This window comes from Branchiostoma floridae, chromosome 16, assembly GCF_000003815.2.
Source record: "Branchiostoma floridae strain S238N-H82 chromosome 16, Bfl_VNyyK, whole genome shotgun sequence".
Taxonomy (NCBI): domain Eukaryota; kingdom Metazoa; phylum Chordata; class Leptocardii; order Amphioxiformes; family Branchiostomatidae; genus Branchiostoma; species Branchiostoma floridae.
In genome coordinates, this window is record NC_049994.1 from 4,568,534 (window position 1) to 4,583,085 (window position 14,552).

The 14,552-nt window shown below is 40.3% G+C and overlaps 1 protein-coding gene across 1 annotated transcript; it reads left to right on the forward strand.

The window, feature by feature from the left end:
* Positions 1-703: 703 nt before the first annotated feature.
* LOC118403813 (juxtaposed with another zinc finger protein 1-like) lies at positions 704-8,977 on the forward strand. Its single transcript, XM_035802632.1, has 4 exons — positions 704-1,031; positions 5,440-5,619; positions 6,306-6,475; positions 8,610-8,977. Exons 1-4 carry the CDS (start codon positions 932-934, stop codon positions 8,829-8,831), a joined length of 672 nt encoding a protein of 223 aa, XP_035658525.1. The 5' UTR covers positions 704-931; the 3' UTR covers positions 8,832-8,977.
* The last annotated feature ends 5,575 nt before the right edge of the window (positions 8,978-14,552 follow it).

Here is a 14,552-nt window from a genome sequence, read left to right on the forward strand (position 1 = left end):
TAGGGTCGCTGATTGCTGGCCTCTCTCATAGCCGCCCATTTTAGGGCCAATTGGGCGGCTATGAGAGAGGCCAGCAATCAGCGACCCAGTACAAAAAGAAATGGCCAGCAAAAGTGCCAAAAAAGCCCATAGAGAGCCTGCTATGGAGGCTACCTTCTTTTAGAGAACGGCCCAAATCATTTGAAACGGACTTCAATTATCACGGTAGCAGTTCTCTCTATCATGTACATTGTTGTGTTTTGTACCATGTATGTAAAAATTGTGTATATAGACTAACAGGCCAAGGTCAAGCTGGAAACTCGGTATCCGGCCAAAAATCCATTAATAACTTCTTTACTATTTCCGCAAACAAACAAACAAACAAACAAACAAACAAACAAACAAACAAGTGATCGTTGAAAAGAACCATATTTGTAGAGAAGATCAACCGAGAATAGGTCGCTCATATTGCTTTCTGGATCGTCTGGATCCACTAAAAATGTTACGTTTACGTTTTGTGAAGTTCTGATGTAAAAAAAAAGTGTCTGCATGAGATATACATTTCATTTACTCTCATGACCACACGAAACAGTTTTGCATCTAATATACAGAATTACTTATTCATAGATACAAATTACTCATTGACCTCTAATCCCCTGGGGCCGTTATGGACTGGGTTAGCACAGCACAGGTGGGCCGCATAGGTCGGGCGATACCACTCGTACGTTCGGTAACATCTCTTTAAAATTTGTTTTCACGAAATCACATCCAAGCAGTCTTCGAGAATATTGTAAGACTATTTATGGGAAGTTTTATTTTGGTTGGGTTTGTGTATGTCGTGATTTGAATCTCTAGATAACTCGCTATCTTTGTTTTTTGTGTGTTTTGAGCCCGGGCGTCCATTTAAATGTAACCTGCCCTCCCCCGTAAGGTGCCGCGGCCCTAACAAAAGATGGCGGCGTTCTTCGTTCACGTCTGCAGATTCGGTGGTTGCGGGTTGACCTTCCCTTCCCTGGGCGACCTCATACTCCACATCGAGGACCAACATATAGGTAGGAGCCGTCCCGCGACGTGCACGTCTCACGTGCGTGCTTTACGTGCACGTAGAACGTCACCGACGCTCGCGTCCTACAATCATGCGTCACGTACTGACAAAATGCGCAGCTTTGCTAGGTCACGTGACCGACACAGTTTAGAGACTCTAGGGCGTAGATTTGACCGATTTTGAACTAGCGAATCAGACAGATCGTTGTTTAGAGTTTAGCTACTTATTGTGCGTGAGATATGGTTGCCATGGTTACGCACCAGTGCTTTGATGTCGCCGGTAATCCAGGTGATGTAGAGTTGGACCTGTCCATTTATCCAGGTCAGCGGGGGTGGGCAGGGTTGATTTTATGAAGGTTGGAGAAGGCATGGTCCATTGGGGCATTGATGGATCTAGTGGTAGTGCTTAATTAATATCTCGCAAATGCATTTCAGTTTGCAGTGTATCCATTTTGCGGTTAAGTGCAAATTAAGTTTTTGTGCTGGTTTTGAGTTAACAATAGCAATAGTCATGTAACGTTACTGCTACTAGTAATTAAAGGAAGCATGTAGAGTGACGCCTCTTTGGACAGCCAGTTAGAAATCTCCTACTGACAATTCTGTTACAGACATAACATTGTTTACAGCACATTTTTACATTTTGCTGTATTAACCATCACCAGAAGGTAACAAAATTTATCGTTTGTTTTTTTCAAAATCAGACAAAAATCAATGCGTGTGCTGATGTCATCTATGAAAATGTACTTGCTAATTGGCCTTACTGAAAAATATAAGGATTTTGCAAATAAGAATATATAGAAAAAGATCGTTTTGATTTTGGTTCAGTGAAAAGTTGTTGTTTTTTTTCTGATGCACTTGCCCTTTAGAAGTTTAGGGTTAACGGCACTGAACTTTAATCCAACACATTCCAGCATATTCAAAACTGAACCATAAATAAACGAGCAGGCTTTTGCGCATTCCAAAAACTGTTTAGTGCATAGTTTACTATGTTTCTCCGGCTATTGCTACACATGCATTGGCCTGCAACTTTCTGTGGTGTCGCGAGAAAATAACACTTAAAAAAGAGTGTAACGGATAGCAAGTCCCTTGGGATTCTATTCCCAGTGGAACTTTAATCCAACATAATAATATAACAAGGCTGTTTATCTATGGATTTCATATTTACAACGACAAATTTGTATCAATTGGCAGGCACTTACTCAAGGTTAAATTGGCAAATCGGCATGTCAGTAAACTGCTGATAGTCGCGATCAAAACATGGCCCAAAAATGCTTCAACCAGCGGCAAATCCGTTCTGCTGTTCTACTACACAGTTATGACGTTCTATGAAACTTTTCATCAGTTGTTTGGTAAGCAAATGGTGGCAAAATACGTTGTTTGTGAATGGCTCCCAAAAAATATACCCGCAAAACACAGTACAAACTCCCTACAGTACGTCCCCCATGTGGGGGCTGTTGGTATCGCCGGTGAGATCCATCCTACTGGCCTTTGGATGTGATCACTTTCATAAATAGGGGTGAAGGGGCGTGCTGAAATATGATTCAAAATGGCGCGTGTTCGGATTTCCACTGAATTTGTGTAACAAAGCCTGGCCCTGTACTTTAAAGAGGGACACTTCAAGGCAGGTTGGCTGTGCTGGATGGACAGTTTATTAATATTTCGCTATATTCACTGTGATGATTAATGTGTAATGTGAGGACAAAGAGTAGAATTGCTTGAAATTACAATCGCTGCCCTCCTCCCACGGCTTGATTAACGGCATGAAAACATACCGGAAGATTGATTAACTTGTCGCTGCAACGTGTGATCTTTGTGAGCTCAAACTTGCAAGGTTTTAAGTCGTATACCTTACTGGTTTTGTAAAGCACTCAAAAGAATTTGCATACCGGAGCTAGTTTTTGACTGACAGATGGGTTCTGAAAAGTGTTGGATTAAAGTTGCGTTGGATTAAAGTTCAGTGCCGTTACGGGGTATTTGAATTTTTCAAGACTTGCCAACCCTTCCAAGATTATTACCATAGAGTGTGGACCACAATCTCAGTCATGTTCTGTACCATAACTGTTTGTCCTGAATCAATAAAATTGTAACATCCAACCCAAAAGACTTAACTCAAACTTTTGACTGTCCAATCGCAGCATGCAATCTGCGGGCTCTTTGATGTCACGTTATACAGATATAAGGGACCGTACGGTATTTAGCGAGGGGGGAGGGCCGGTCGCCAGGGGGGGGAGGGCCAAGCAAAAAAATATTTTGCCAGGGGGAGGGCCTAGCAAAAAAATTTTGACTTGGGGGGAGGGCCAAGCAAAAAAAAATAGCTTGGTCTGCCAGCAAAATATGTCCCTTAAAATCCAAGAAACGGCGTTTCAGAGGGTCAAGATTTCAAAATTTTTCTGGACCTCTGCAAGGGATCGCCCAAGGTTGGCGCTCGGGACACAGCGAAAATGCGAAAGGGAGGGGGCGGGGCTTATGCATGACGCCCTCGAAAACCTTTTTCACTTACAGAAATGTTATTAAACTCTAGAATTAGTCTGCCAGCAAAATTTACTCCTGTCTTATTGCCCTCAAAATGTAAGAAATGGCGTTTCAGAGCTCGAGGGTAAATATTTGCAAATTTCCCTGGATCCCTTTTGACGTGACCGGCCTCGCGCCTTTGGTGACCGACATCGTGATAATGTGTTTGGGGGGATTTAATTTTGTATTTCTAAATTGAAATGCCATTAAAGTTAGCTTTGTTTGTCAGCAATATATTTCCCTCAAACTGAAGGAAATAGCTTTTAAGAGGGTCAAGATTTCAAAATTTTCCCGGACCTACCTTGCGATTCTTCGTGCCTTTGGCGCCGGACATGGTGTTCGGAACGTCGTTCTCAAAAACTTGAAACCCTCGTATTTTTTTTTCATAGAAATGTCATCTAACCAGCAAATTTTCCCATAAAAAACTTAAAGCAATGCAGGAAATCGTGGCAAAAAAAAAGCGTGGCATTTCTAAAAGTAGTAAAAGATCTCCTGCAAGTCTGCGTTCTCACGCCCGCCGGCGGCTAGAGAGAGGCGACCGGTCCACCCCGCCGTGGGAAAATCAGAGTCACGCGTCGGCGCCCCCCTCCCCACTACAGTTTTGGTTAGTCGAATCGTGCTGTCGTTTTGGTTTTCATTTTTTTCCCCGATTTACCGTAAGTTATTACCACCACAGAACCAAGAAAAAGTCCAAAATATATGTAAATTAAAAATAGTTTCCGTCAAGCCGCTCAGGCCCGCGAGCTTGCAATACGTAAATTTAGGGAGCGGGGCGCGCGCCGCTTCGTGGCGCAAATTTACTAGAAATTCAGATACAAATGCTTTTTAGGTGTTGTTTTAATATCAAAACAATGAAATAGCTTCTATAAAGCAAATATTTATGCCTCTATGAAGCAGATATTTATCCCTCTATTAAGCAGATATTTTGAGCCATTCTGTTTTCCTATTTTTACTAGGGGTGAGAGATCTGCTTCTCGATGGAAATCATGAAAAAGTATGACGCAAAGCACATTTCCAAATGGGAGCGCAGTGTTCTATTGGCGTCTTGAATATTTTTTTCAAAGTTGATAGGAGGGGGAGGGCCAAGCAAAAAAATTTTGACTTGGGGGGAGGGCCTAGCAAAAAAAAATTTACCTAGGGGGAGGGCCTAGCAAAAAATTTTTGACCCGACCCTCTGGCGACCGGCCCTCCCCCCTCACTAAACGCCATACGGTCCCTAAGAACACGTGACTTGGTGAGCAGTGGACCATAAATTGCAGAAAGTCAACGGCGCATCCCATCTGTGTTGAGAGATGTGAAGCACTGATGTAGATGGCATCTTTCATGCTAATCTTAGACTTTCTGCAACAATGTTAAGATCCTCATTACAAATTTACATCTCACTCCTTGACAAAGACTGGATTTAGCCAGTCAAAAATTTCCACAAAAAAAGTCCAATTTTTGTGTTAGAATATTACAGTTCACCCAGATTGACAGTGTACCGGTACAAAACCATCTTTTTCTTGTTGGGCTGTTCCAGAAAAAACGGACCTGCATAAATCGATGGACGGGATGTTGGACCGATTCGAAAATGAACAGATTATACCGGCAGCCGTTCACATGTTTGAGGGCTTTCTGGTCCAAGAAAATAAGAAGAGTGAATTAAAGGAGAGTTGATAGTTATTGAATTCTTACCAAGCTTCTACAGTCTTGGTCTAAAACAGAGGCATTTAGTGTTGTCTACATGACGAAATCCTTTGTACTTGTAGCGACATGTACCATTGTTTTGAGTATTGCCCGCTCACAAGTTTTCACAGATGATAAGACCTGATCCTCTGGACCTGGACCCTACCTGTACCTGAATTTCCTGTACCCACCCCTGACCAACACAGATGAACTTTCATGTTATAAAACTCTTTGCTGTAGAATCGGACCCACTGACACTGGAGAAACAGGAGTTACAGCAGCCGTCCTCGCTCGCTCTGAGCTACATCCACCGCTTCATCACGGACGCGGCCCGGCGGGAACAGCTGGAGAACCTGAAGCGGAAACCTTCGCAGCGAGCGCTCTCTCCGGTGGCAGCTATCAGGAGCATCACTCCCACAGGTAACATGCATGGGAAAGGCCGCCACCTTTCTGTTTGTAGCAGAACTGCAGTTGTATGTGTACCGTCCTTGAATCTTTGGAGCAAAAGTTATAGTTGAGTTGCGCAGTAGAAGGCGCAAAATGGGAATATGATTATAGAAATCCTTGGAAACCCTCGTTTTCCTTGAACATTTTGGCCCAACCTGGAGCCTTTTGGGGTTAAAAGGAACAGGTAGGGTCTAAGCTTTCCCATTTTGGTCAAAATTTGCTCAGGTTAGTGCAGAAGGGTTTTAGTTGTTGGTTCATAGGTGGTATCAGAAGAAAACTGTTGTCAAAGGTGAGGGTTTTTTTCATAGAGGGAGTTTGAACCAATCAGCACCCTGTTTTATTCTAATGTTTACAAAGATGACTTGGAACTGTCTGGTGGAAAAAAATTTATACCTATAGGCTATAACTTTTCTTTTGCATTGTCATATAACAGTAACTGATGTTATACTAATTGCATTTTCTACCAACCATCAACAGTGTTTTCTATGCTTATAACGCACAGAAAACACTTAGCAGCTATCATTGATGATTTTGAATATGAACTACATAGTGTTAAAGTTAACAGCATGCCAACATTACTTCTTAATGTCTTCTTTCTCTGCAAAAGTAGTGTTACCATCAGAGGACATTGTTTACCTGTTTGTTTGTTTTGGATGTAGGGAGTGAGTTTGACGATGATGACCTGTCTAGCGAGTCTTCAGACAGCGACAACTCGTGGACCACGAGCGATGACTTCACCTCCGAACTCATCCTCAACTCCATGACTCCATCCAGTAATGAGGAGAAACCATTCGCCTGTCCAATTCCAGGGTGCAAGAAAAGATACAAGGTAGTTTATCACTCTGTGAAGGAGGCTGATGACCTCTCACAGGAGTATTGGTTTTTGTCTGTGTTTGTTCTACAGGTATAACCTCAAGATCCTTTGGATGGATTTGTTTGAATTTTGGCATGTCGGTAGTTATTGAAGGTTCTGGTGATGCATGGTGATTTTGCATTTCATTTTTAGAGTTATAGAATGACACCCCCATCTTGACAGTAGTATGGTACAGTCTATTTTAACATCTGGTGATAGCCTGTACAACACCATCTCTAACTGCCTAGATCTTATTAGCTACTCTCCAAGCAGAGGTTAGGCAATCGGTCCTGATTACTCCTGAATGAAATAAAGGATTTTAAAGGAGTTGTTAGAGGGACATAATGTAGAAATATGGCGCCAAAATTTCAAATGTTCTGAACTTGAAAATCTGGGTCTTTTTATTACATTTCTAGTGCTTATTAACAACGTCAAAGTAAGCCGCGACCAAATTCACTTACTTCCGGGTAGCCTACCGGAAGTAAGGCGACCGTAGATTTCAGAATCGACCGTTGTGGTCGCAGATCTTCGGAGCTTAGCGGGGACTTTCAACAAACTTCAGTAATTATTCGAGCGAACCACCGAACGCGTTCTAAAGCGCACTTTTGCTCGCCGGCGAGTTGAATAAAATGGCGGACAACTCAAGCGGCGGAGGGCTCATATTTCAAGACATCCTCACGGCTCAACAAAGGCAACAAAGTCGTATCCATACGTTGTAAATATTGCAGTGCATTGTAATAAGGTAGACTCAACTCATTATGTAGAGAAATGACCGAAAACAGTAACTATAATTTTACATTATGTCCCTTTAAGAAATTGTTAAATAGGGTACCAAACACCTTAGCTCACATAGCAAGCAACACAATTTCTTTACAATTACAGAGGTTATTGTCCTAGGAACTCTCCTTCAATATGCAATTGATATCATTGTGTAAAAAAATCATGGAACATGATCTGGTATCAAAGCCTGCAAAAAACAACAACAAAGCAACAGAAGAATAAGATTTTTAAAAAGTTTATTGTCTGTTCTAGTACTAGTATCTATCTTATCAGGTGTCCTGAAAGTAAAGTCACTGATCGCTGCTTACACCTGTGGCCTAAGGTGATAATAGATGCTTCTAAGGGTATCAAGTATCAAAACTTGCAAAAAATAACAACAAAGCAATAGAGAAAGCAAAAAAAAGTATTTACAAAAAGTACACAAGAGTTTATTGTCCTTGTATCTATTTTATGAGGTGTTCTGAAAGTAAAGTCACTGAACGCTGCTTACACCTGTGGCCTAAGGTGATTAAGAATGCTTCTAAGGGTAAGAATGTTCAGTCATTAAGTCTCAAAGCCCAGATGTCTTGGGGATACCTTAAACCCTTAAGATTGCCCATTCTGTTTGTCCTTGACATAAGGGTTTGGTCCTCTGCTTTCTTGGGTATTGATGGCGCATTAAGAGAATGCTGTCTGACAATCCTTTATGGCTATTTCCTTCTTACATGCATTTTCTGGCAGTGTCTTGGCTTGAAAATGCTTTTAGGTTCTTAACTGGCCATTCTACTGATGTAAGCATTAAGACAATAATCTGTCAAGAATAATGTCTTGAAGTAATTTCCTTGAAGGAATTTGGTACCAGTATTGAGATAAATAACACTTGTGTAACAACTGTCCTCCAAAAAATGCTTTGTCTTCTTACAAATATTGTGTACTGTTGACTTTAAAGCCCTTGAAAAATAATAATTATTGTAAGGAGTAGGAAGCAGCTGTAAAATGAGCAAATTTGTACCATAGATTGAAAAAAAGTTTCAGAAAACAGATGCTGGTGCCATTTCCAAGGCCAAAGAATAAGAATGCAAAAGAACAAAAATGAAGACCATACTCTGTGTGTTTAGTCATTTGTTCATCCAATTAGATTTCATAATAAAGACAACCTGACTAATTAGATTTCATGATAAAGGCAACCTGACCAGTTAGATTTTATAATGAAGGCAATGATTTTTTGGCCAAACTTTACCAAACGAACACTCAGCCATTGCACTCAGTCACACAGTACCTGTATGGGCATTGTTATCCAGTGTTTATACTTGTTTGTATGACTTTATTCCCTTGTTGTGTTCTACTCCAGAACGTGAACGGTATCAAATACCACGCCAAGAACGGACACAGAAACGACGGCAAGATCAGGAAGGCGTATCGCTGCCACTGCGGAAAGAGTTACAAAACTACTCAGGGTCTGAAAAATCACACGCTATCCCAGCATCCACCGATATCGCGCCAGTTGTCGGGGGCAACGCAAGTTGGACACGCCCTGATGCCGATGCTCCAGCATCCGGAGATGGCCAACTAGTAGCGGTTAGGAAAACGTGGGAACTTCGACTCACCCAAAACTCATTCTCCTACGTAGAGACATCCAACAGCGCCAGCAACTGCCTCTTGTCTGTACTCTGCTATCTCAACCATCACCATCTGTTCCTGACCCCCTTGCTTATTGATATCAATGAGCTTACCCTTATATATATGCAAGATCCCTTTTGAAAATTGAAAGTCCTATTCTCTGATTGGCTGACATCTGGTTTGTGGCGATGCCCACAGGAACTGATGGTGACGGTTGAGATAGCAGAGTATGGACAAGAGGCGGTTTGTTGGCGCTGTTGGATGTCTTTGCATAGGAGAATGCCAAGACTCAGGCTACAAAATACAAACCCTTCTAGAAACTCTAACATTAAGATATTATTCGCTATCCTTTCACTGTGGTATTGTACTAAGTACAATATTACTTAAAAAATGCTCACACAATGCAAAAGCTTACGAGATTTGTTATATAAATGGTCATGTCTCAGATAGCGTTCGTTATCTTTGGTCTGTCACTGATGAAAGATAGTTGATGTTATTTGACTGTTTAAGAAACTTATCCAGGAGCTTTTTGTATTGTATCTTCTTACCTGGATGTCTAACCTTCATCGGCAAAAGCACATGAAAGCAGTTTAACAGAAGGCAGGCATTAGACCAGGGCTGTAGCCAGCCTGAAATCATTTTCCGTCCCCTTGATTTTGAATCCCAAGGCGCAAGATGTTGCAATGTTTCTAAGGTGGTTCGGGTGCATGCACCCCTTGAAAATTTTGAAATCTAGACCCTCTGAGACGATGTTTCCTGCATTTTGAGGTGTACATTTTGCTGATAGACTAAGCTGCTCAATGGTACTGTATCTGTTTGGGTGAAAAATTACACAAGGGAGACAGTCTTATTATACCTTTTCATATCAATTTTTGTCCGTCACAGAAGACGAATTGGTCAAATTTTTTTTCCGTCCCCAGCTGCAAAATTCTGTCAAAGGACAGAAGGATGGGTGCTGGCTACAACCCTGTATTAGACTCATGTACTAGTGAAGATTTGGGGTTCGTATTTTGAAAGCCTGACTTAAAGTGAGCTAGATGACCACCCATTGTTTCCTAACTGCCATGTTTTTTCCAAGATGTTGCATATTGCTGTGATTTTTAGAGGACCAATAACATGTCATTGTTGCATAGTTTTAGCGGTTTGTATTGTGATGATCTTATTGTAATTGTATTGCCTCTATTTTATGCTCAGATGTATATACTATATATATTATATATATTCTTGCATAGTGTTGCAAGGTTTTAATGCTCAGTTGATCATCTGATTGTGATTTGAAGTTGTTCATTCTCCTTATACTGTACTAGCTTAGGAGCTTTGTTTAAGTGTCTTTAATCAAGAAGTAGTCATTAATTGGCTAGCATTCACATTTACATGTTATAAGAGTTGACCTCTTAATCTAATTTTTAAAAAGTTCAAACATTTTGACCTAGTATTTGGTACAAAGGGATATAATTTAGTATAGACTTCCATGCCAATATTTTCCTCCCTTTGTTTGCTATATCCACATGTGTATTTTCATGCATGTGTATGTACATGTATAGTTATGTTGAGTATTTTCAAGGTCATGTGATATGTTATCTTATACAGAGAACTTTCATCGGAAAATAGTTTTCATCAAGTTGGTAGAACATGACTGCTGGTACATATATGGCCTTCTTCGGTCAATATTGACCATGGTAAAATCCTAATTGATATCAGCCCTACAACGTTAACTGTGGCTAAACAGTCCTATACGAGAATGACAGTCCCTGCCACATAGGGCACATCTGTAAGCTGACTCAGGTCTGTTGCAGAGTTCTTTTCGCAGGATTTACAATGTAGTTTCTTTTTTTCATTGCCAAGAAGTATGATATACTTGACTCTGAAGGTGCTTTTGAAAACAGTCTATTTTGTGTAATAGGCAAATTTGACAAGGAAGCTGCTTGTTTCAAATTGTTTATTGTACTAACCCATTTGTACAAAAGTGCCATCTGACACCCCTCTAATTGTCTTTGGTTTAAACCGTGCATATGTGCCCAGCACTGCCAGGAACATACCATGATGTATCTTAGGGGGTATGTTAGCCTTTGCTGGTTTGAATGATGGTCAAAAAGATGTGCATATTCAGACATGGGGAGGAATACCTTTTTTCAAACCTATATGTAAGAAACGTAACAAAACAAAACATGTTAATGTTTAACAACAGTGTTAAACATTTCATACTATCATAGGCTGTTAATTTGAAGGGATACTTTTGCTGACATTCCTTTCCAGGGCCATGCTAATTTGAATATAAAGATGACATCCCTATGGTGATCAAGTTTTGTCCATTTCCAAAAAAGAAAGCTTTAGATGGACCAAACCATGTGAAAGAACAAAAACGAAGAATCAATTGTTTTGTACACCAAACTCAATGTTGTCATATGTTCAACCTTCCTGACCACTTAGATTTTATAATGAAAGCAACCTTTTTTTTTGGCAAACCTTTTTTACTTTCCGTGCTCACATGAGCTTTTGGGTTCTCAGAGGATGTCATCCGTATAATCAATTCAACATGGTCATAATGTATGAAAAAGTGGAGAATGATATACATACAGTGATATGATGATGATTTATTAAGTGTGGTAGATGTTGTAACATGGCATCCATGTATTTTTCTTGTGGATTTTTGAGAGGACTTGATTTTTGAGCAGTGAATTTTGTACATGTATCATTCAAGAGGCATATTTGATGAGAATGACAATATGGCCTTTAAACAGTAATGTGATGAAAGTTTTTAAAAACGTCATGTAAATGTGCTTTAGGAGTATGTGTAAAGTCAATTTTTTTTATGATTAATGTTTAGGCTAGATTGGTATATTATTTTGATTAGCAATCTGATTTAGCTAACAGTTAAACATTTTTGAAAACCTATTCAGTTTTTATCCTAAAGATTAATCGATGGAAGATAAACCTTGTTTTGTTTCAACTGTTTTTGTAGTAGGAAAGATTTGTTATACTAAATGGTATGATGGTCTATTCTATTTGAGATGTGAGGACTGTGATATGAAGTGAGTTCTAAATGTTGTATTTGTCTGTATGGTAGCTACTGTTAGTAAGGACTTTCACGATTCTAAGTGCGCATGTGCACCGAAATGCATTGTGGGTGATATGTCAAAGTTGAACTTCAAGGCTCCTGAAACACAAAGGAAACATCTTCATGCAACTGAAGACAATGGTCGAAGTAAGACTGTTTACAAGTTAGTGATTTTCACCTTTGACATATTACCTACAATGCATTGTGGGGAAAATACAGTATGGGTAATATATCAAAGGGGAAGGCCCCTGAAACAAAAAATACATCTGGACATTTTTATGCAAATAGAGACAATAGTAGAGATAAGAACTGAATTTGAGACAAAAATTTGGGACTTCCTTCTTTGACATATTACCCATAATGCATTGCACTGCGCAGGCGCACTTAGAATCGTGAACCTCCATATTCTCTACGTCATAGAGTGGCGAGAGAATTCTGAACTGATATGCTGGTGCTCAGGAGAAAGGACACTATGTGAGAGAACTGTTCTTTATCAGGTAGTGGCTGTGTATGAGTAGAAAGAATCATGATGTGTTGACCTAACTTGCAGTGTGTCATATTTTCGTTGTAACGGAAGAAAGTCTAACAAGACCACAGCATGACCAGGACAAAAGATACTAGTACACAAACTGGAAGTTTGTGCAGTATGAAGAACAGTCGCCAGGGGGCCCAAAATGAACCTGGACCTTCGCGTCCACAACACCAGTACTCATATACCAAACGCAATTAATCCAGAGGTTCTCTTGTTATAGTTGTGCACACACACACACAAACACACACAGAGGCACACTGCAATTTTTTATATGTAATAAATGCCATCCTATCCACGACTGCGATAAAAGAATAGCCTCTACCAGGCTCCAAAGGTCGCTTGAAAAATAGTAGAAACTGGCCAAATAGGACAGAAAACACACCAGAGCAGTTAGATGACCGAGGAGTACAGTTTGCGACACTCCAAGGCCAATTATCTCCTACAAGGCTTTTATTCCTAACTTGGCCAAAGTCTCCTTTTTTCAGACAGGCGGGAGTCTGGTAGAGTCTTTTAAAGAACAGGTCATTCGGCGCGTCAATCTGTCCGGTCTATCAAGGTACCACGAGGTTTTAGGGGAATATGTGGGAGGGGTCCTTTGCGAGGCATTTGCGTATGAAGATCACATGAGCCAAACAAAATGGCCGCACTGGGAATGTCACAATCTCAGTTTCGATACAAGCTAACTTATGTTCTCGTGAAGAGTTCACATAGTTGTGACGATGTGACATTCTCCGTGAGCAACGGCAACTTCTGCCTCCAATAACAGTTATTTATTGATTATATTTTAGGTGTCGAAAATCATAAAAAGATATTTGCTCTGATAGAATGATATTCGTTTGGAAATTCCTACTTATTTTTAGTGTGGAAAATATTGTAATTTAATTTCAGACGAGAAATTGGCACCTGTTTATTGTAACTAAATTTTCAACACTTTGCGAATGCTTTTGAATAGTCATCAAACACATGCATTACCTGCGCGTGATGCTGGATCTTTAAACTATTTTTGGCGCAGCCAATGAGACACCCATTTAATAGCTCCCACTGTTATGCTTGTGGGAGGGGGGAAGGAGGGGGGGCGCGTGGCGCAGTGGTAGCATGTTCGGATCTGCACCGAGAGGTTGCGGGTTCGAATCCGTCTGTCGTGCCACCGATCTTGTGCCCTTGGGAAAGGCACTTTACACGACTTTCCACGCCCCGGCGAGGAGGTAGGCGCCGCCAGGGGACTAAAATGCCTATTGATACAGCATAACATGTTGTGCTGCCCCTACGGCTAATTAATCAACCTACGGCTAATTAAAAGGCTATGGCACGAATGAATGAATGAATGACTGTTATGCTTATAGGATGATATGATTCGACGAAATATTTCCCGACCACTGTACATATGGGCAAAATAACGGTGATATAATTCATATACACATGCAGGGTCGGGGTTATGTAACCTTATCATTATCAATTCTCAAACACCCCGTATGTTTTGAAGTGCCCCTTAAACAATTTCATCCCAAAAATCTTTCCTTGACGTTGTCAGTGAACATGCTCTACATCCTCTCCTATCAATGCCAATGGTTTACGGAGATTGTTATAATGCTGTGGAAATCATAAAGGAAAGTTTGTGTTCAAGTACAAAATGTACAATTTTCAAGACATTAAATTTTGGGTCTGTCCTCAAGGTGCATCACCTCAATATGTGGTTTGTTATCATTATGTAATTTTCTGTAGAAAAGTGAGGGGCTGAATGGTGGGAAATAAAGCGTCAAACGTAAAACGTACTAGTATTGTTTTCTTATTTTTTTTGCATATATCATGATAATTAGCTGGAATGATTCACTCCTACACATGTCAAAATATATTCCTCATACGTTTGTGAAGAAATAAGCTCACCGGAAAATGTAAAAAAAACATAAGAAGATATTATTGAACAAAACATAATGGGGGTAAGTTTGGACCCCGTTCGGTCATTTTATCAATCATGAATATGTTGTTCAAGGTAAAGGCATTTCTCTCTTTCTTTTCTCTTTTACTGTTACAAATAGTCTTGTCGGAAATGAATCAATGGAGAGAATGATGAAGAACAATAATAA

Bases quoted from the DNA above. Each gene is read 5' to 3' on its own strand.
- LOC118403813 (XM_035802632.1), top strand. From the start codon at position 932: ATGGCGGCGTTCTTCGTTCACGTCTGCAGATTCGGTGGTTGCGGGTTG. The intron at 1,032-5,439 runs GTAGGAGCCGTC...TCTTTGCTGTAG, and splicing joins CATCGAGGACCAACATATAG to AATCGGACCCACTGACACTG. The intron at 5,620-6,305 runs GTAACATGCATG...TTTTGGATGTAG, and splicing joins CAGGAGCATCACTCCCACAG to GGAGTGAGTTTGACGATGAT.